Here is a 23,164-nt window from a genome sequence, read left to right on the forward strand (position 1 = left end):
TTTAGGGAATTATTCCATGAGCCCACTGAATGTTTATTAGCTCTCTGTTCTGTGTTAATTTGATCATGAGCATATGCTGTTTGTAAGATGCCATATTTTGTCATTTTTAGTGATTTACTATTCTCGAAGATGTCTGAGTGCCCAGCATTCTGGAATGATGCCTGGCAAATATAACAGGAAAGCAGAGAGGGCTCACTGCAACCTGTGGCAGCTGAGCCTTAATATCTTTTTTCAGCATATCACAGTGACTCAACCTCATTGGCGCATAGCTGTGTTTGGGGCATCTGCTGTGACATTTCATCCGCCCACAAGTACCTGTTCGTTTTTTGTCCATGTTCTGAATTTCATTAGCTAGTTAAAAATAGATACTCAGGGTACTTGACTACTCAGTAGAACAGTGTTAAAAGACGAGTGTTGTGAGCTTTGAAGACTGGTCTCAATATAGCTCTCTAGAGGGCAGTTGAACCTTTCTTTATTAGTCTGGTGCTTGGAAGGAAGCTGCTGACCTAGGAGGCAACTTTAATTTTAAGATGGGAAACTCTTAATTAACAGTTTAATATCTAATTTTTCACTTGACTTTTTCCTTTCACCTTCTTTTCTGGGATCTCTTTTCTTTTTCTCTGTGCATAGCTTTATATACTATATATTCAATGTGGAAAAATGTGTCTCTGAACAATATATAGTCTTGTTTCACATGTTTAATAAGTTCAAACAAATCATATCATACTACATGTAGTCTTCTGCAACCTGCTTGTTTTGCTTAGTATTAAGTTCACGAAATTTATCTTTATTAATACTTCAGGTCCTAGTTCTTCTTTGTTGAATGAATATGTCCTCAGTTTTCTATTTACTCTCCTATGGATTGACTTTTATGTTCTTTTAAGTTTATTTTGACAAAGAATGTCATAATGAAGCTTCTACTTTTGTGCAGGAAGATATATATGAGAATATTTTCTTGGGCAGAGTTTTTTTGAACTGGGTATGTTTATACTTAGTGGTTCCAAAATCAATGAAGTGAGTCACTCCAACATTTAAAAAATGAATGAAAATACAATGGAAACTGTTAGATTGTATGACATGTAATAAAAATAAACTCTTGTGAATTTTTGTTTCAGTTAAATAAATATGTGTGCACTGGGTCACAAGGCAGAATATGTTTGTGATGATCAAAAAAGTTTGAAAGGTGCCCCTCTAGAGAGTAGTTCTAGAAGTAGAATTTTTGGCTCTTGGAGTATAGGCATCTTCTATCTTATTAGATATTGCCTGGTTGTATCAATTTTTTTCTACCAGAAATGAGAGCTCCCTTTATTTCACAGCCTCAACAATACTCTGTGTTGTCAGGCTTAAATTTTTGCCAAGTTAATGGGTGTGAAATAGTATCTCATGGTTTTAATTTGTATTTCCCTGATTACTAGTGTAGTGAAATGTCTTTTCATATCTTTATTACCAATTCAGATTTCTTTTGGGGGGTAATATCCTTTGTCTATCTTTTTAGTGATTATTTATATTTTTGTATAGATTTTAAAACATTCTCTAAACATTTTGGATACTGATCTTTCGGCAGTTGTATGTATTATAAGTGTCTACATTCAATCTGCGGTTTCTATTCTTCATTTGGTGCTGCTGATATCCAGAAGTTTTAATTTTCATGAAATCACATTTATTAAGATATAGGGTCCGTCACAAATAATACCCCTTTTTATTACAAAATCTTTTATTACAAAATCAAAAGCATGTAATTCTGTAACATGACAATATCACACTCAAGCACTCCATATGACATTTTAGGTGAAATGTTCAAATTAAAACTGTAAATTATTATCCTACCAACCACACTCAAGGAGGTGTTACTTCTGCTGGACCCTGTATATAATTTTTAGATTTGTGCTCGTGTGTGTGTTTGTAAGAGAGAGGAAGTGACAATTTCAAGAAATTCTGACCTACCCCAAAGTAATAAATCTTCTTCTAAGAATTTTAAAGTTTACCTGCTTTCCTTTTTGGTCTTTAAATAGAAATTTATATTTTCTATAAAATATGTTGTGAGATAGGGCTATATTCTCCCCCGCCCCCCCCCCCCCCATCTAGGTAACTGGTTACCCCAGCGTCGTTTATTGAGAAGGCCATCCTTTGCCCATGGATCTGTGATGCTGCTGCTGTTAGGTCAAGTTTACATCACATGTGATCTGTTTCCAGGCTTCCTGTCCCGACATGTCAGCCTCATTGCCCTTGTGCCAGTTCTATACTGTCTTAACTATTACAACTTTATAGAGTGCCATGTGGTAGCTGGTAGGAAAAATTCTCCTTTTCCATCTTCTTCTAATTTTTAAAAATTGTCTTGCTGAGCCATATATTCTGCATACTTTTTGATAGCCTCATTTAAATAGTTGCATACTGTTCTACTAGGACATACCATAATCCAGTTAATAAGCCTGCTCCCCTTTTTTTGTTTTTAACTCACTGAGAAAAGGAAATGAAGGGAAACTGACCCGGTGAGGGACTAATTGAGAGCTGATGGTCAGGAAAGTTCTGAGGAAGTGACATTTAAGTTGAATCACGAAAGATGAGAGTAATTCAGTGTGAAGAGTTGGGGAAGTGGATGGGAAAAGGATACAGTGTGCACATGTGGGGTGGAGCTTCACATAGTCAAGGATTGTAGGCCACTGTGGCTGGAATGTAGTGAGAGGGGCTGGGAGGGACATGAGACTCTAAAGATAGTCAGGGGCCAGATTATGCAGAGGTCTGTGAGCTGTATTTGGAAATTTGAGTTTAATTCTGGATGGAATGAGGAGATACTAGAGGATTTTAAGCAGAGTCACATGATCTTATTTATATTAAAAAATCTCTGTTATAGGGGAAATAGCTTATACAGGATAAGGCAGACTAGTTAGCCAGTCCATTACAATAGATCAGGTGAGAGGTGATGGAGTCTTAGAATAGGGTGGTGGCAATAGAGATGGCAAGAAGGGAGCAGATGGATTGTAAGCTATTTCGAAGGTAAAACCATAAGAATGTTGAATTTGGGGTTTGAGAGAGCTTGAGAGAGTGGGTAGATGGTCATGCCATCTGCTAAGGTGGGAAGATTGGTGGGAGCACGTCTTTAGTCTGGAATGACTGTAGTCTGCCTGTGCCCTGCAGCTCTCATGGTAGATTTCCCTTTGCCTGTTTCCTGTGTTGAATCTCATGTATTTCTGGTGCCCTCTTTCTGTGTTGGAGCATGTACTCCAACAGCATCCTATGAAAGGGAGAGGGGGAGGTTCATTTTTGGAGTTTCTGGAAGTCTGAAAATGTCTTTATTTTACTTTTTAAATATTTATTTATTTATTTATCTTTAGAGGGGAAGGAGAGAGGGAGAGAAACATCAATGTATGGTTGCCTCTAGTGCATCCCCTGCTGGGAACTGGCCTGCAGGAAACTGGCTTGCAACCCAGGCATGTGCCCTGACTGGGAATTGAACCGCGATCCTCTGGTTCTCAGACCTGTGCTCAATCCACTGAGCTACACCAGCCAGGGCAGAAAATGTCTTTATTTTTAAACTTGGTTGATAATTTGGGCAGGTACAGAAGTCTAGGTTGCAACTTATCTTCCCTTCGAATTTTGGAAGCCTTGATCTGTAATTGTGGAGACCCTCAACGCACATTGTAGTTTCATGGATGCAATGTCATCTCTTCTCTGTAAGGATATTAATTATGGTTTTTGTAAAAATCAAGGTACACTCGACTAATTCCAGTATAAAAAAAGCCTCCCCCCATACCTTGCATTATCTGTGGTTTGTGCTGTCTTTCATGTTGGTGGCTGCCCCCCAACTGATGATTCTTGGCTGTCCATGTCTGTGAAGGAGTGGGGCTTTAGAATGTGAATTGAAGCTCTGTGCCTAGGTGGGCTTGTCAGTTACTGAGCCTCAGCAGCCTGGCCTTTCATTAGGTGATTGTCAGATTCATTACCTGGAGATCTGCTCTGGGGCTATAAAAAATAAAAGTGCCTAAATGGATGCATCTATTCCTATGTGTCAGTGAACTTCCAATTTTCAGGCTAAAGAGTATGTAAATGTTAAGAATTTTGATATATTTAGTATGTTGAACTATGTATGTAAAGACATATAAACATGCATGTTATATTTCTCTCCAGAAATATATAATCAGTTTATACTCCTACTAGCAGTATATGAGGAGCCAGTACCTTTATAGTTTTAGTAATATCAGTATTATAAATTTTATAGTATTATTTGCTAATGCAGTAGATGGAAATTATATTGAATTGCTCTTTTATTTTACTTTATTTGTTGGCATGCACACATATGTGCATGTAAAAATGACCAAACCATGACATTTGTCCATTTTTCTGGTGGAATATTTGTCTTTTTCTTACTGATTTGCAAAACTTTTTATATGTTATGAATATTGACTAGATTGAAGGATGAATGGGTTAGGGATACCAATTTTTTTTAGCAGATAGATGTGGCAGTTTTCGATAGTTAGTAAAGACTGAACATTAGTTGTCCTGAGGAGAGACATGGAACAGTTCTTGACAGAAGGCCTCTCAAGAAGGCGTGCAGACTACAGTAGGCGTTTTGGTGGAGGGTGGAGACCTGCTGTGGGCAGTGAGTGGGTGGGGTTGGAGTGTTACACGGCAGAACTTTTGCTTGGGTTTGGATGCTTATCTGGGTGCCAGAGCATCCAGACACTCAGTGGACAAGTGTAGGGTGTCGATATTTTGAGTGCTATTACTGAGTCCAGCTTGTTGTTTGGGAATTATTTCTTGGGCTTTTTTACCCAAAAGAAACAGAGTTCCCCTATTCCTCATGCCTCAGCTCATACTTTTTTCTACTCTTAGATCTTTAACCTGGTAGCTGCCTGTTCGGTTTTCTTTTAATTATAATAATGTAATTTGGTTACTTAAACAGTTTATGGATCTTTTAACATTTCAAAGTGCTGTCACTTGTATTTTGTACTTTGTATTTTTGTGGAAAAAGTTAGCATGAACTGTGAAATTGCTGGCTTTGGGAACTTTTGCTAGGATTCCACAGTGTTCCCACAGAGTCTGGATGGTAAGTGCTAGAAGAAGTCTGGGTCTGGAGTTTCAGGTGGTTGTGAATTTTGGGCTTTTCATGCCTCCTAGAAAAAGAATTTCTGGGTGACTTCATTTGGTCTGGAGGTTGGGGTAGGGGAAGAGGCAAAGGGAAGTACCCAGTTTACTGTGTAAAGGAGAGGGCATAGAAGATTCACTTAGTCTATTTCTAGCTCTGCTTTGCATTGTTCAAGGAAACAAAAACTCCTGCTATTATCTTTGTCCCCTTTATTCTGTACAGTTTTAAGGTGGTAGTTTTTGACTAGCTTTGTTGCCTTAGAACACAAAGTTTACCAAGTCCTTTAAGGTTAGAAGATAAGTGAGGCTCATTTAGTACATGTTTTAAGGTTCCAAACGAATGATTCCCACGTCATCACTGTTAAAGTGCCCACATACACCTTATCCCCTTGCAGACCAGGCTCCTCTTCAGCATCCATGTTACTTGACTGCTCTTGTTTTGTGGTGCCACATTCTTGAGAAATAATTTTGTAATCTTCCTTTTCAGGGCCACACTTCCTGAGTAATTTGGTTATCTTTCTAATGGCTTGTTATGAAAGTAGTTTTTCCCATTGACCTTGCTTCTCTTGACTGTTTGAAAATATATTCTTTTTGTTTTCTGAAAAGGTTTTTATCTCAACCTTTGCTCTTGCAAACTTATTGATAAGAGATTTTGAATCAAGTGGTAGTTTTGGAGAACATTTCAATGTTCCACTGTTAGGTGGGTATGATGTCCTCAGAACAATTGTTTTTTTTCATCTACAGACTCCTGACACTCTTCACTTAAAAGACATTATTTACTATTTTTTTGTGGTTCATTACATTATTAACACGTTCAGTTGGAGGCTTGGCATGTACTTTTTAACATGGTAAATGGACATAACATAAACTTACCACTTTAGCCGTGTTCCAGTGCACAGTTCAGTGGCATGAAACACATTCACACTGTCGTGCAGCTGTTGCCGCCCTCCGTCTCCAGAACCCTTCAGTCTTGCAGAACTGAAACTCTGTGCCCATTAACAGCACCTCCTCCTTCCACTCTCCCTCAGCCCTAGGCACTCGCTGTCTTAGTGTTTGTCTATGGAGTTGACTACTTCGGATGTCTCAACTAAGTGGAATCATGCAGTGTGTGTACTTTTGTGACTAGCTTATGTTGTTTAGCATAATGTCTATAAGGTTTACTTATGTTACAGCGTGTATTAAAATTTCCTTCCTTTTTAAGGCTGAATAAATATTCCATTGTATAAATGTAGCACATTCCGTTTATCCATTCATCCACTAATGGACACTTGCATTGCGTCTACCTTTTGCCTACTGTGAATACTGCTGCTATGAGTCTGGGTGTACAAGCATCTGTTTTCAGTTCCGCACTGTGGAATTGCTGGATCACATGGTACTTCTGTGTGTAATTTCTTGGAGGAAATCTCCATACTGTTTTCCATTGTGGCTGTACAATTTTACATTGCCACCAGCAAAGCACAAAGGTTCCAGTTTTCTACATCCTCACCAACACTTGTTATTTCTTTCTTGGTTAAAAAAATTTTTTTACTAACAGCCATCCTAATGGATGTGAAGTGGTATCAGATCGTGGTTTTTATTTGCATTTCCCTAATGATTAGTGATATTCAGCATCTTTTCATATTCTGATTGGTCATTTGTATGTCTTCTTTGGAGAATTGTCTATTCAAGACCCTTGCCCATTTTTTAACTGTTTTTTGTCATTGTTGAATTGTAGGAGTTCTAAATACAGAGTATGGCATAAATTGCACCCGTTTTATAATAAAATCATAAGCACAATTCTGTGACATAACAATACCGTACTCAAGCACACAATGTGACATTTTAGGTGAAATGTTCAAATTAAAAGTATAAATGATCACACCATATTATTGCCCTATCAAACACACTCCGGCAGGTGTTGCTTTTGCCAGACCCTGTATATTGTGGGTCCCAGTCCGTTGTCAGATGCGTGATTTGTGAATACCTTCTTCCATTCCATAGGTTGCCTTGTTACTCTGTTGATAGTGTCTTTGGATGCACCAAGTTTTTTTCTTTTGATGAAGTCTAACTTACCTGTTTTTTCTTTTGTTGCCTGGCCTTTTGGTGTCATACCCAAGAAATCATTGCCAAATTCAGTGTCATGAAGCTTTCCTCTTAGGTTTTTTTCTAAGAGCTTTATCATTTTAGCTCTTGTGGTTAGTTAGGTCTTTGATCCATTTTGAATTTTTAATTCAGAATTTTTGTGTGTGGTGTACAATAAGGATCCAACTTCGTGTGGATATTCAGTTTTCCCAACGTTCTTTGTTGAAAAGACAGTCTTTTTCCTGTTTAATGATTTTGGTACCCTTGGTGAAAATCATTCAACCATATATGTGAGGGTTTATTTCTGTGCTCTCTATTCTGTTTACAGTTAGTCTTTTTGTCTTTCTTAATGCTGTTATCACACTCCTTTTGTTAAATCCTCATTCCAAGATATGTTTGTTAATTTTACATTTTTTAAAAAAGATTTTATTTATTTTTGGAGAGAGGAGAAGTGAGGAAGAAAGAGAGGTAGAGAAACACTTGTGTATAAGGAAGACATCCATTGGTTGCCTCTCACACATCCCCAGCTGGTGGCCTGCCCTCAACCCAGGCATGTGCCCTGACTGAGAATCAGTCCAGCGACCCTTCATTTTGCAGGCTTGCACTCAATCCACTGAGTCACACCAGCCAGGGCTGTTTATTAATTTTAGAGAGAAGGAAGGAAGGGAGGGAGAGAGAGAGAAAGAGAGAGAAACCAAACAGTTTGCCTCCTGTGCATGCCCTAACCCAGGACGAAACTCACAACCTAGGTATGTGATCTGAACAGGGATTGAATCCGCATCCTTTTTGATGCACAGATGGATGCTCCAACCAAGTTTGCCACCTGGCCAGGGCTATTTTGACAAATTCAGTGCAGTGAACTCAGGAACAGGAAGAGGGATGAACAGTGGAGGGGGGTACTTGATACTTTCATTTCTGTATTATTAGCATTTTCTACAGTGAACGTAGAAACGTAATTTGTAAAAAAAAGAAAAAGTGAATATGGCTTAATTTCTGCTTAGGACCCCAGCAGCGTGAGATGGCAGAAGAGAAATTTGCATTGGTATTAGGAATAAAGCTAGACATTGGGAAAGAAGGCAAAAGAAGTGGACTGGAGGAAGAGTGGAATGCAAAGGAAAGCAGCTTTGGCACTTTTCTATGCTATTCCCAGTATAGGTTTATCATCAGGACTCTTCGTTTGAGTAGAAATGAGAAAACTCTCAGTAGCATTCTTGGAAAGAATTTAAAATTGATTTTACTGGGGATCCCATAGTGGATACTAACCAAGGCCAATGGTAGATTCAGAGCTGTAGTAGACAATGGCTACATACATAGATTTATATATATTTCTCTGAAGAAATGAGCAATAGATGAATTTAGTATTTGTGAGTAGTGTAAAATTTTCCCCCCCATAGGCTGTCTTTGCCCTCAGTAGATCTATGAGGAATGTTTTTGTAACTTTCCTTAAAAAGACATTTTTTTTAACACGTGAGGATATGTCTCTGAGAGGGTAGAAACTCTCATTCTGGGTATTAAGTGGTGGGAGGCCAGGCCTCGACCCTAGGTCTTCTCTACTAGATATTATGATTTTTTTCCAAGAAAGCACTGGCCAGGAAAAGAATGGAATCACTTTTTTATATATTATACTGTGGAATGGATTTTCCAGCCATCTGCATTTATGAGCTATCTTTAGATATGAACATGAAAAAAACTACTCATTAGAATCCTGAAATTTGTTAGGTAATTGGACTAAAACTTAAACATTAGGAATAGTTCAGTATGAGAAATTCAGAAAAAGTAGCTATCTAAAAGAGTAAATATTTTCTAGGCAATAGTTTACTACAAATGGGCTGGATCTCAGAGTAACAGATGCTTTGACAAGAGTTTGTAGGTATCTACAAATTAAAGACTATGGGGAGGGAATACAATTTCATAGTTGGTACTGGTGCAGAAGTTAAATTCAAGTAGGTGTTTTATTGTTGGGTTGTTTTTTCCCGTTATCTGAATTACTGAAGAGTTGGACAGTTGAATGATGCTGTAAATCTTACCTAAACATATGTAATGTTGTCATTGTGGAATAGTTTCTCATAGCACAACACTGTGTACTTACTCAGTGTATCCCAGGGGTAGTGCTAATGACATTTTTGTGTAATAAAAATACCATTAGGAATTTTTTATTGGCAGGTTTTTATAAATACACTTACTAAATCCATCGCTGTACATATGTATATAAGAAATAAAAGAATATTTAAGTCAGAAAAGGATTCTGGGGACAAAAATAGCTCAAATGGAAAATTGAGAGTTGAGGAAGATGGGCAAAATTGAAGAGATAGCAGGTCTTCCAGCACGAGTTTAGGGTTCTGCAGGCCTGCCCTTTAGGTGTGGATGTCTGGGATTGAAAACTGAGCTGGAATGTAATATCTTTGGGACTTTCTTAAAAAATTATGACTGACTGCCATGGGTTATGCCGGTGGTCATGTGGCAAGATTGGGTGACCCTTACAAACTGGTTCATCAAATTAGTTAATGTTTTCTTATAATGAATGAATGCAATAATTTGTTGGAGCTACATCTGAATACAAATGAAGTAGTGTTACAAATTCTAAGCAGCCAGAAAGATAATCTAATGATAAATTTTAAGCAGTGAACTATATTGATTACTATCAACTTAGCAGAGATATCAAAAGAAACTTTGGTACGGAATAAATTCATAGCGTTTGTTACCGCAGTAGACAAACCAAGGTGAATAGGAGATTGAGGGACATAAAAGTAAAGCAGTTTATCTTTGTATCCAAGGACCTAGAGCATTTAAAGGATCTTTAGAGACATGTTTCTCAAACTGTCACTGGTGAAACCCCAGAATTTTAAACATGTTTTAAAAAATTTCCAATCTGCCACCAAGTGATAACTTTTTATAAAATACAATAAAAATGAATTATTAGAAAAATGATATTAAAAACACATATGGACTTCTGGTCAAGATGGTGGCATAGACAGCCATGGCTCGCCTCTTCACACACCACACCAAAATTACAACTAAAATATAAAACAACTATCCCTCAGAACCGTCAGAAATCAAGTTGAATGGAAGTTCGACAACTATGGAATTAAAGAAACCACATCCATCCAGACTGTAGGAGGGGTGCAGATGTGGAAGGGGGCTAGTCTCTTACCCATGAATGATGGATAAAAATTTGGGAGGGATATATCAGGAGTGAGAAGTCCCAGTGCCACACCAGGCCCCTAGCCCAGGGTTCCAGTGCCAGGAAGATAAGTCCCCACAACTTCTGGCTGTAAAAACCAGCAGAGATTGAGTTGGTAGAAGTAACTGCTAGAGCCCCAAGCAGTTCCTCTTAAGGAGCCCATACAGACTTACCTATTCAGATTCACTCCAGCAAAGGGACAGCAGCTTGAAAGACACCAGTGTTATACAGTGAGAAACTGAAGTGTCTGGTATGAAGGTGAGCAAGGCCATTGTACCTTTTCTAAACCCTTTCCCCACAACCTGTCCAACACCATTTGACCCTCCCTGAAGATCCCCAGAGACTCCACCCTACCCAACTTACTGACCCATTGGAGCTGCTTTTCCATATGAATGGCTGGTCTTGGTTTATGCTTCGCAATTCCTAAATCCTCTCAAATAAGCAGCAGCTGGCTTCAGTGAGCCCCAGGTCCAGCACTAGCAGCAGCCAGCCTAGATTTACAGTTTGAACATCTGAGAATCTCCAAGCCTAGCACACGTAGCAGCTATCTCAGATTGCTTTATAGCTCAGGCAGGGAGGTTCTGGGCAAAACACAGGTGTGGGCTGACTTTGGCCTGTACCACCTGGGAAACCTCAGGGCCAATGCAGCCTGTGGACAGCTGCAGGCCATGTTGGAGCACCACCACCCTGTTCCTACACAGCTGATCCTCCTTGGTGGGCAGAGGTTGGTAGTAACTGGTCACGGCCAATCCTTGCAGCTGACTGGTTTGGGTAAATCCCTTCTACTGAATGTCAACAGCAACCAAGACTCAACTACAAGAGGAGGGTGTACACAGCACACACAGTGGGCTCACCTTGAGTACCCAGCCTAGGTGATAACAGAGGCGGTGCCACTGGACCCTAAAGGACACCTACTATATTAGGCCATGCTACCAAGACATGGAGTCAAAGCAGCTCTACCTAATACATAGAAAGAAACACAGGGAGGCTGCCAAAATGAGACAAAAAAAAAAAACAGAGCCCAAATCAAAGAGCAGATCATGACCCCAGAAAAAGAGCTAAACAAAATGGAGATAAGCAATCTATCAGATGCAGAGTTCAAAACTGTGGTTCTAGGGATGTTCCTAAAAATTTTTGAGGACTTCAGCATAAAAAAGACCCAGTAAGAAACAAAGGAGACACTAATTGAAATAAAGAACAATTTACAAGGAAACAACAGTAGAGTGGATGAAGCTGAGAATCAAATCAGTATTTGGAACATCAGGAAGCAAAAAAACAAAACAAAACAAAACAAAAAACACAACCAATTAGAACAACGAGAAGAATAAAGAATAAAAAAAATACTAGTGTAAGCAGCCTCTGGAACAACTCCAAGAGGTCCAACATTCTCATCATAGGGGTGCCAGAAGGAGAATAGAAAGAGTAGGAAATTGGAAATTAATTAGAAAAATAATGAAAGAAAACTCCCTTAATTTGGTGAAGGCACCCCTAAATTAAAACTCCCTTAATTAGACATGCAAGTCCAGGAAGCACAGAGAGTCCCAAAGAAGATTATGCAAAGAGGCCCACTCCAAGACACATCATAGTTAAAATGCCAAAGGTTAAAGATAAAAGAATCTTTAAAGTAGCAAGAGAAGTTAGTTACCTGCAGAGGAGTTCCCATAAGACTGTGAGCTGATTTCTCAAAAGAAACTTTGCAGGCTAGAAGGGATTGGAAAGAAATATCCAAAATCTTGAAAAGCAGGGACCTACAGCCAAGATTGCTCTTGGCTGAAAGAGCAATAAAATTTAGAATTGAAGGGCAGATAAAGAGCTTCACAGATACGAAAAAACTAAAGGAGCTCATCATCATCCAACCATTATTATATGAAATGTCAAAGGGACTTATTTAAGGAAAAGATCAAAACTCTGAACAATAAAATGGCAACAAATACATCTCTATTAACAACTGAATCTAGCCCTGTAGCTGCCGTCTTGTGTCTCCGCGTGTAGGCACTTATTCTCAGCTGGTCTGCCAAAGACCCTTTGAGTGCCCACCCTAGTCCCCCGTATGGCCCTGTTTTCTCTCCAACAAGATGAAAGAAACTATCATGAACCAAGAGACACTTGCCAAACTGCAGGGACAGGTGCCCATTGGTGGGAAAGGCACTGCTCATAGAAAGAAGGTGGTTCACAGAACAGCTACAGCAGATGATAAAAATCTTCAGTTCTCCTTAAAGAAGTTAGGGGTGAACAATATCTCTGGTATTGAAGAGGTAAACATGTTCACAAACCAAGGAACAATGATCCACTTTAACAACCCTAAAGTTCAGGCATCTCTGGCTGTGAACACTTTCACCATCACAGGCCACGCTGAGACAAAGCAGCTGACAGAAATGCTACCCAGCATCTTAAATCAGCTTGGTGCAGACAGTCTGACTAGTTTAAGGAGACTCGCTGAAGCTCTGCCCAAACAATCTGTGGATGGAAAAGCACCACCTGCTGCAGGAGAGGATGATGATGATGAAGTTCCAGATCTCATGGAGAATTTTGATGAGGCTTCCAAGAATGAAGCAAACTGAATTGAGTCAACTTCTGAAGACGATGAACTTGAAGAAGTTACTGGGAGCTGCTGTTTTATATTATGACTGCTTTCACAAATTTTGTTTATGGATCTGATAAAATCTAGATCTCTAATATTTTTAAGCCCTAGCCCCTCGGACACCGCAGCTCTTTTCAGTTTTTGCTTCTACACAAATCATTTTTTTGCAGCTAATTAAGCTGAAGAAGCCTGGGAATGAAGTTTGAAACCAAGGTTAATAAAGTTCTTTGCTTGGTTAAAAAACAAACAAAAAAACCTCCCCCAAACAAAACAAAACAAAAAACCCCAATCAAGGGACTTCCGCCAAGATGGATGCGTAGGTGGACCCACCTTGCTTCTGTGCACAACCAAATCTAAGAACAACTATTTTTAACAACGATAAACACAACCAGACCACACAGAAAATCGACAATACGGAGTCTGAAAAAAAGGACGAAATGCTCGGCTAAACGGGTAAGCCAGCAGCGAAGCCGGTTGACCGAAAAGATCCCTGACCTGGTGGCACGCAAGCATCCGAAGGCGTGGATTGCTGGCTAGCTACGGGCGCACACTGGGAAGAGGCGCGGCTGGCGGTCTGGGGTAGGTCACGCATTTGCATGCAGATAAACCAGTGAAGAGGCGAGCATTGAGACCGCATGGCGCAGGGCAGCAGGCTCCCACAATTCTGCTTGGATAAACAGGCTGGGGCGAGTGGTGGGACAGGACAGACTGGGCTAGCGGAGAGGACCGCCATTGCTCCCTCTCTGACCCCGCCCACACACACAGCATCACAAACCAGCGACCTGGGGGACCCCACCCTGGTAAACAACTAAGCCTTCGCCCCTCTTACTTACTTACCGGCGCACACAGACCAAAAATGGCTCAAGAACAACTCAGAGCCCCAGAGCCAATAAATCTAAGCGATGTGGAAATAGCCAAACTTTCAGATGCACAGTTCAAAACACTGGTGATCAGGATCCTCACAGAACTGGTTGATTTTAGTCACAAATTAGAGAAACATATGAAAGCTAAACTAATTGAAATGAGTGGTAATGCAAAGGATACCGATAGCAATGGAAAGGAAACTGGGGCTCAAATCAAAGGAGTGGACCAGAAGAAAGCAAATACTGGCCAAACAGAAAAGGATGAAGAAACAAGACTTCAGAAAAATGAGGAGAGACTTAGGAACCTCCAGGACATCTTTAAACGCTCCAACATTTGAATTATAGGGGTACCAGAATGGGAAGAGTCATGAGTGGAAACCTTATTTGAACAAATAATGAAAGAGAACTTCCCCATTCTGGCAGAGGAAATAGACTTCCAGGAAATCCAGGAAGCTCAGAGAGTCCCAAACAAGTTGGACCCAAGAAGAAACACACTGAGGCACATCATCATTATATTAGCCAAGATGAAAATGAAGGAGAGAATTCTAGAAGCAGCAAGAGATAAGGGGACAGTCACCTACAAAGGAGTTCCCATATGACTGTCGGCTGATTTCTCAAAAGAGACCTTACAGTCAAGAAGGGGCTGGAAAGAAGTATTCCAAGTCATGAAATCCAAAGACCTACAACCAAGATTACTCTATCCAGCAAAACTTTCATTTAGAATGGAAGGACAGATAAAGTGCTTCTCAGATAAGACCAAATTCAAGGAGTTCATCATCACCAAGTCCTTATTATATGAAATGTTAAAGGGATTTACCTAAGAAAAAGAAGATAAAAAAGTTGAACAGTGAAAGGACAGCAAACTCACAGTTATCAACAACCACACCTAAAACAAAAGCAAATTAAGAGGACAGCTGGATCAGGAGTGAACCATAGAAATGAAGATCACGTGGAGGATTAGCAACTGGGGAGTGGGAGAAGGAGAAGGGGGGAGAAGGTACAGAAAATAAGTAGCATAGACAGTAGATAGAAAATAGGGGGGAGGGTAAGAATAGTAGGGGAAATACAGAATCTAAAGAATTTGAGACACGTGTTCATGAACTAAAGGGGGAAATGGTGGGGGAGGGGCATGCAGGGTGGAGGGGGGAATAGAACAAATGTAATGGCATAATCAATAAAAAAGTTAAAATTAAAACAAACAAACAAACAAAAAACCCAAGCGAATCTAAAAACCAAACTCAGCAAATAAGAACAGAGACAGAATCATGGATATGGAGAGCATCTTGATGGTTGCTGGATGGAATGGGTGGGTAGGGGGATGGGTGAAGAGGTGAGGGGATTAAGAAGTACAAGTAGGTAGTCACAGAATAGCCGTGGGCATGTCAAGTATAGAGTAAGAAATGGAGGAGCCAAAGAACTTACACTTACGACTCATGGGCATGAACAGTGGTGTGTGGATTGCCTGAGGGAGTGAGGGGTGCTGGGTGGAGATTGACAGAGGGGGAAAATCAGGACAACTGTAATTGCATAATCAATAAGATACAACTTTTAAAAGAGCCCTGGTTGGTGTAGCTTAGTGGATTGAGTGCAGGCCTGTGAACCAAAGGATCGCGGTTCGATTCCCAGTCAGGTTACATGCCTGGGTTGCAGGCCAGTTCCCAGCAAGGGACCCACAAGAGGCAACCATACATTGATATTTCTCTCCTTCTCTCCTTCCCTTCCCCTCTAAAGATAAATAAAATTAAAAAAAATCTTTAAAAAAAGATATAACAAAAGATAAAATAAAAATTAACTATTTTGGGAGCTGACGAAAAAACCACATATGACATACAAGGTCGGGTTTTTAAATATTGGATTCTTAGGACAAAACTGCTCTTACATATTGCTATAAAAGTTTTAAATTATTACTCAGTTTCTGTGCTTATGTCATTAGCAGGTCAGTAACTGTAGACGGTGCAGCACTGCTCCGTGGTCCCACCTCGGAGCAGCCCTGTGCTGGAAGGGTTTCTGGATTCCAGCAGTCCAGGAGCTGGCCTTTTAGAAGTCTGTCTCAAAGTTTAGACAGTAGTGCATTAGTAATAAGTGATTCCTAACTGCACTTTGGGTGATCTGAGATAGTGTCTTTTTTTCTTTTTAAATAAATAAGTAGAACAAATATGATGGATGGTTATAAGAATGAGACATCTCTGAAAATTATGAAAATTTTCAGTTAGTTGGGTCAGTAAAAACTCAGCATCATTACTTCATTTATGTATTCTGCATGTATGTCAAAGAAGCATGACATTTATTTATTTATAGTTTTACTTCAGTTACAGTTGACACTCACTATTATATTACTTTGAGGTATACAGCATAGTGGTTAGACATTTATATAACTACAAGGTGGTCCCTCCATATGCCTAGTACCCCACCTGACACCATGTACGGTTATTACCATGTTATTGGCTCTGTTTCCTATGGTGTACTTAGGATGCGTGGCTTTTAAGTAAGGAGAAAATGTTTATAATACACTCTTTTTTTGTAAACACTTTTCCTTTATTCCTGCACATTTTTATGATCAAACATTTTTTTGCTATTTGCTTGTTAAAGTTTTATATGGATACTTGTCAACTTAGAAAATATAATTGTAACTGGTGAAGGTTTTTAATGACTGTGCTATTTTTATTACATTGCTTGTGTTAAAATATTATCATTTACCATTTCTGCCATGTGGCTCATGGCAGAATTTATTTCTCTTAAAAAACTTGAAGAACTGGTGTTGAAAGTCGTATCGTTGTGTAACATTGTCTTAACTTAGTCTAGACTGACAGAGTTTCAGGATGGGAGGGCATTGCACCCCCGTGGCCACTGTGTGATATGTGAGCCCCTCCTCACACCTCTCTGACAAATGACTGTCCAGTCTGAGTCCAAGAACAGCATCTCATGCCCCAGGGAATCTCCCTGAGGCTCACTTGGCAGCTAACACTGTTAGGAAGTGCTCCCTGTGTTTACCCGAAGCCCTTTCTTGTGTTGCTCTCGGTGCTGTGCACAAGAGGCTTGATCAGCCCTCCATGAGGCAACACCTCACATACGTGAGGACAGCCATCACGCCTTGCTGCTAAGTTTACCCTGTGATTTGCGACCTTGCACCATCCTTATTGACTTCTTTTGAATGTGATCCAATTACTCTCCATCCTTCTTAAAGTGTAAAACTAGAATGTATGAAGTGTTTGAGGGATGGTTTGGACCAGTGTGGAGCAGAGTACTGATATCTTCATTTTTCTGGAAGCTAATTCCCTGAGGTTATATTGGACAGAGCTTTATGTTGCAAACCATTGGTAGGATGTGACCCATTGGTGTGTTAAGAAATCATTTTAGTGGGTGCCAATTCACATTTAAGAAATATGAAATAGAAAAGAACAAAAATATCAGTGTATTTCATGTAATATAGCTAAGTACCTTTGTATGAAAACTGTTTCAATTCATAGATACACACATATCTCTATACAAGTACAGGGTATATGCACATACATACTCAGTAAATACATGCGTACCTAGTAGTGATATAAAATGGTGATTTAAAACTTACTCTGTGTCAGAAAAGTTTGAAAGCCTTGGGTTGGGACTTGAGGCTCCCCTCCCTGTTTTTCTCTGACAGCTCCTTTCATTCTCTTCTTGCTCCCCTGACCACCGAGGTATCCTGTCTTGGTAGGGTCTCTGTTCCCCTGTGGGTCCCTGCTGTGCAGCCCGAGTGGCTTCATAGGCTCCATTAGCTTTGCTTTAGGACCTGGGAAAATTGTTTTACTGCTCTGATTCAATCTCTTCACCGTTGGACCCCTTCTGAGAAATTTTGTATATGAAATGGAGGAAGTATAAGGTGAGGGGGTCAACTGAAGTTTTTAATCCTGAATATTATTACCCAAGCAAAATGAAGGATTTATTGAAAACAGTGATTGACATAGAGTTTCTTTTCTATATTTTTGGGTTTGCAGTTAATGGTTTTGAATACACATAAGGGTAGGGACTTACTGGGTGCTAGGCACTGTTCTGCATACTTTATATTACCGGGTCAGTGGATCCTCGTAACAACTCCATGGAGTGTGGCTATTAGCTCTGTTTTACAGATGAGGAAACCAATGAAGAGGCAGGTTATTTAACTTACACAATTCATAGTGTATGACAGTAGCATCTCAAGCAGCAATCTAAGAAATAAAAATCCTCGAAAACCATGTAACAACTGTAAATACATGGAGGGTATATTTATCTCATTACTTTGTAGTTCTGGATATGCTCATGTAGCAGATGCTAAGTCTTTTCTTAACCTTTTAAGTAGAAGAATATGGGGATTTAAAAAACTTTTCTTCCATGTTAGAAATCACCTGTACCAACAGGAAAGGGGATCCTTTAAAGACACCGTGGAATCTGTTCATTCTCCCTCTTCTCCACGCTTCCATTCCATCTCTCATTCTTCGTGTTTACCTTCGCTTTGCTGTCTGTTTCCACCACAGGTCACTCATCTACTTCTTGTTTTTCTTCTCCCTGTCCTCTCCACCTCCACTCTGCTTCCTACTGGTTTTCCATTCTTTCCGGTACCCTGCCTTTGTGCTATTCATGTTCATTCAAATTTATTACTATTATTTTAAAAAAGCATTTATTGAGCACCTAGTAAGTGTGAGGTGATGTGGAGATACAAACATAAATAAAGCAAATATCACGAAAGCCAAAAGTGGGAAGAGATCTAAGCTCTGCTAGTTGATTCCCCTGAGAATGTGAGTTACATGCCAAGATGTGCTCCATTCCTTCCCTGTAAAGAACAATGCAGGGCTTAGGGGCTCAAAATCCCCCACCCCCTGCACAGTCAAAAACCCATATATAACTTTTGACTTCTCCCAGACTTAACTACTAACAGCCTACCTTTGACTGGAAGCCTTACTGATACCGTGAACGGTTGATTAACCTGTATTTTGTATGTTACATGTAGTATGTACCATAGTCTAATATTAACTAAGCTGGAGAAGAGAAAATGTTATTAAGAAAAGAATAAGGAACAGAAAATACTTTTACAGTATTGATTGAAAAAATTTGCATGGTTCAAACTGGAGTTGTTCAAAGGCCAACTGTATACAAATGATATAAAACATAAGGTCCCAAAATTTAGAGATTAGGAAATACATCCATTTACTACATGTTTTGAGTCAAGGAATGAAAGTGGTGTCCTAAATCAGTTACAGGAGTGTATTTATTGAATATATTGTTTGGTATAAAAATTACTTTTATAAAATGATGTTGTACATTTAATGTATAGAAATGGTATGTAAGTTGGCCTTGTCCCTGAGGAGTTCTTAAGATATTTATTAATGTAAGAATTACCAGCATTCCCACAGTTGGAACAGTAATCAGTCCAGGACATTTATGCAATTTGCTTTGACTTGGACCTGACCTTGGAGTGTGCTGTCCTCTCCGGTTCCACTTGCTCACCTGCACTCTTTATGCTTGAGTTGATGGGTGCTTCCTGTGCTCCAGCAGGTGTGCTTTGGAGCACGGAGGGATTCAAAGCTTAATGAACTCTCTTTCTTTATAGCGCTTTGAGTCTAGCAGAGTATGTCTCCTTGGTTTTACCCCTATTTAAGGACAACTGTGGGTAAATATTTTACTTTCGCCTAGCTTGACCAGATCCAACTTATTCTTAGAGGCCACTCATATTCCAATGAACTTTCCTCGATTATCCCAGCTCAAAGCGGTTTCTCTGCTCTCTCAACTTCTATTGTGCTTATTTCCTTTACCACTAATTTGGCAATTAATCATGCTAATTGCTTTGTGACTTGTATCTATTGTTGTCTTGAATTGTTAATGTAAATTGTGCTCGGTTTGACTTTCACAAGTTTGATTTTTGTCTTTTTTTTACCTGTTGAAAAATTTCCATTTATTGGGTGTGTGTGTGTGTGTGTGTGTGTGTGTGTGTGTGTGTGTGAGAGAGAGAGTGGGAGAGAGAGAGAGACAGAGAGAAACAGAGAAACATCAATTTGTTGTTCCATTTTTTTACGCATTCATTGACTGATTCTTGTATGTGTCCTGACCTGGGATGAACCTGCAACCTTGGAGTAGCAGGATGATGCTCTAACCAACTGAGCTACTGGGCCAGGGCCTGGTTTCATCTTCTGATTGCAGTTCCAGTTTTCTGAGAATAAACTCCTTTCTTTAATTCATAGCAGCAATCTCTATAAACTTTTTTGATTATGTACCTCAAATAATTTGATTATGAACCCCCATACATGCATACTTCTTTAATTATAACTATATTTATATTTTTTAAATGTAAGTTAAAAAGAATGATGTAAGATAAAATAAGTGATACTGTAAAAATGTTACTTATAATATGATATTTTCACCTGTCAGACCTGAAAAAGATCTTAGAAAATATATGGATATTAACGGCAGAAATGCAATGTTGGCTGCATACACTGTGCTGATAAGACTATTTCCCAACCTCACTCACCTGAAGATTGCCTGTCCTTACTTGTTGGCATCATTTTTCTTTTTTTAAAGATTTTATTTATTTATTTTTAGACAGAGGGGAAGGGAGGGAGAAAGAGAGACAGAAACATCAATGTGTGGTTGCCTCTCACGTGGCCCCCACTGGGGACCTGGACCACAACCCAGGCATGTGCCCTGACTGGGAATCGAACTGGTGACTCTTTGGTTCACAGCCTGCGCTCAGTTCACTGAGCTACACCAGCCAGGGCTTGTTGGCATTATTTTTCTACCCACAGATTCCTTGTAAGAATCAGCGTAAGCCACTTGTTCATTTCTTTAGGGCTTTAGTATTATTAAAACTAGATAGTGGATTCCTTACATCCATGTAGCATATCACACTATGCTGAAGGCAGCTGAATGATTGAGAGAACCACCATCAACCCCTCACAGAAAGGAAAATATGAACGTGCATATGCATATGGCCATGTGGATCCACAGCATTAGAAAATGCAACTGAAATTACTACTACGGTTATTACTAGGCCCAGACATAGTGTATAGGTAAAGCAGTGGTCCTCAAACTTGAGTGTGCATCAGAGTCACCTGGAGTGCTTGCTAAAACACAGAGAGCAAACATATTCTTGCATCTCAATAAATATCGCAATGTGAACATCTGTGTTACCACTACCTAGATCAAGGCATCACATGTTGCCAGTGCCTCTGGAGCCCCTGCGTGTCTTCTCCCAGTCACCACCCTCTTCTTTCCCTGCAGATAAACCATTGCTTGTACTTTCCTGCTTCTCTGTGCATTTTTATCAGCACACAAACACTGTAGTGTTTTCTGGCTTTGAACTTTAAACAAATGGACTCGTACATTATTTAGTCTTTTCATTTATCAGTATGTTTGTGGGATTCATCTATGTTGTTGAATGAGGATGTAGGTTATTTATTCCATGACTATATATTTCATTTTATGATTGTATCCTAATTTATTTCTCTATCCTGTAGCTGATGGGCATTTGGGCATTCAGTTAGAAATTATATTTTAATTGCCCAGTTTGGGACTATTTCCAAGAATGCTACTGTTACAACATTTTAAGAATCTGTCTTTTATACCCTAAGAATCCTGAAACACCAATTCAAAAGAATCTATGCACCCCAATGTTCATAGCAGCACAATTCACAATAGCCAAGTGCTGGAAGCAACCTAAGTGCCTACGAGTAAATGAGTGGATAAAAAAGCTGTGGTACATTTACACAGTGGAATACTATGCAGCAAAAAGAAGGAGCTCTTACCCTTCACGACAGCATGGATAGAACTGGAGAGCATTATGCTAAGTGAAGTAAGCTAAATATCAAGCGGTGAAAGACAAATACAATAGGATCTCACCTGTAAGTGGAATCTAATCAGCGAAACAAACAAGCAAGCAAAATATAACCAAAGACATTGAAATAAAGAACAAATTGACAGTAACCAGAGGGGAGAAGGATAATGGGGGAATATAGGGGAAGGGGCATCAAGGAACGTGTATAAAGGACACATGGACAAAGCCAAAGGGAGGTAGGTTCGAGGGTAGGAGGTGGGGATGTATAGGACAGAGGGGTGCGGTGGGATGAAAATGGAGACAACTGTACTTGAACAAAAATAAAATGAAGGAAGGAAGAAAGGAAGGAAGGAAGGGAGAAAGAAAAGAAAGAAAGAAAGAAAAGAAAGAAAGAAAGAAAGAAAGAAAACTAAATCTGTCTTTTAGTTTCCAGGTCAATTTAAGCAGCACTGGTATCTTTTCATTATCTGTCTTTTAATCTATGAACATAGGTCTGTCTTCATTTATTCTTTATTTTCTTTTTAAAGAATAAATAAAGAATAAATATCTGTTGCTTTCCTTAGAGATATCTTGTGCATATTTTGTGACATGGATTTACTCATTTGCTGTTATTTTCAATGGCATCTTTCTAAAAGTTTTTTTCAACCAATTATTGATGGCATGTAGATATACATATAGTATACTGTTGATTTTTGATGTTCCTTTTCTGTAAACTTTGCCAAGTTTCTAGAAACATATTATTTCCAATAATGCATCTAAAGATTGAAAAAATTCTACATGCACAGTCATTTTAGTTGCAAAAAAGTACTGTTTTAGTTCTTTCTTTTCAATATTTATGCCCTTATTTCCACATGTTACTTTACTTGTTAGGACGTGCAATACAATGATGAATCAAACTGGTAAAAGCTGGTAGACAGTATTGTCAACTAATGGTCTTTCAACATCAACAGTGCAAAACTGCTCAATTGAAATTCAGCACAGCTGTGGAACCTCAGTTGTGCTACAGCACGGGTGTCAAATGTTGTGCGGCAGCCCTGGGGCTAGGCCCCTCTCTATCTAGACAGCAGTGCTCTGCTTCTTGCTGGTCTGTTCTGCTCTGCTCTGAGGAGACAGCTTTGATGTTTCAGCTCAGCCAGGGAAACACAGTAGTCAGTCCTCAGTGGAAAGGGAAAAAGTGCTGGGGGATCCAGAGGGAAGATTGCTTTTATAGACAGAGGTACCTGCTCTGGTCCCTGATTGGTCTGCTGTCATGCAAATGAGGACTGCAAATCCACAGTTGGATTATTCCAAAGTGGACTTTCCTGATTGGCCAGAATGGAGCTGCACTGATTGGTCAGTGAAGATGTTGATGGAGATATAGCTGTACAGCTCCATTTGGATGGGGAAAGCTTTAGTTCTATTAGTTGAAGTAGGAACTCTTTTATAAGGGCTAGCTGAGATGACAGAAAGACAGTACAAGGCAGGCAGTTCAGTGCAGTGGCAGGTAGTTCTGTGCAGGCTTCTCCATGAAGTACAATTTGAAAGAGAGTCCCCTTTCTAGAAATAGCTGCTGGGCTCTGTTAAAATTTGAGCCCAGTTAGCCACCAGGAGCCCTTCTTAGTAGGTTAGACACCAAATAG

At 39.5% G+C, this 23,164-nt stretch overlaps 2 protein-coding genes across 2 annotated transcripts in view; both read left to right on the forward strand.

The window, feature by feature from the left end:
- The window catches only part of BABAM2 (BRISC and BRCA1 A complex member 2), a 357,539-nt gene that overhangs the window by 6,126 nt on the left and 328,249 nt on the right, over positions 1–23,164 (forward strand). The window lies entirely within an intron of this gene.
- LOC119050363 (transcription factor BTF3-like) lies at positions 12,327–13,128 on the forward strand. Its single transcript, XM_037146624.2, has one exon. The coding sequence runs from the start codon at positions 12,400–12,402 to the stop codon at positions 12,883–12,885; it is 486 nt and encodes a 161-aa protein (XP_037002519.2). The 5' UTR covers positions 12,327–12,399; the 3' UTR covers positions 12,886–13,128.

The sequence above is a fragment of the Artibeus jamaicensis genome, unplaced genomic scaffold (assembly GCF_021234435.1).
Source record: "Artibeus jamaicensis isolate MK-2021 breed Jamaican fruit bat unplaced genomic scaffold, CSHL_Jam_final contig_465, whole genome shotgun sequence".
NCBI classification, from domain to species: Eukaryota; Metazoa; Chordata; class Mammalia; order Chiroptera; family Phyllostomidae; genus Artibeus; species Artibeus jamaicensis.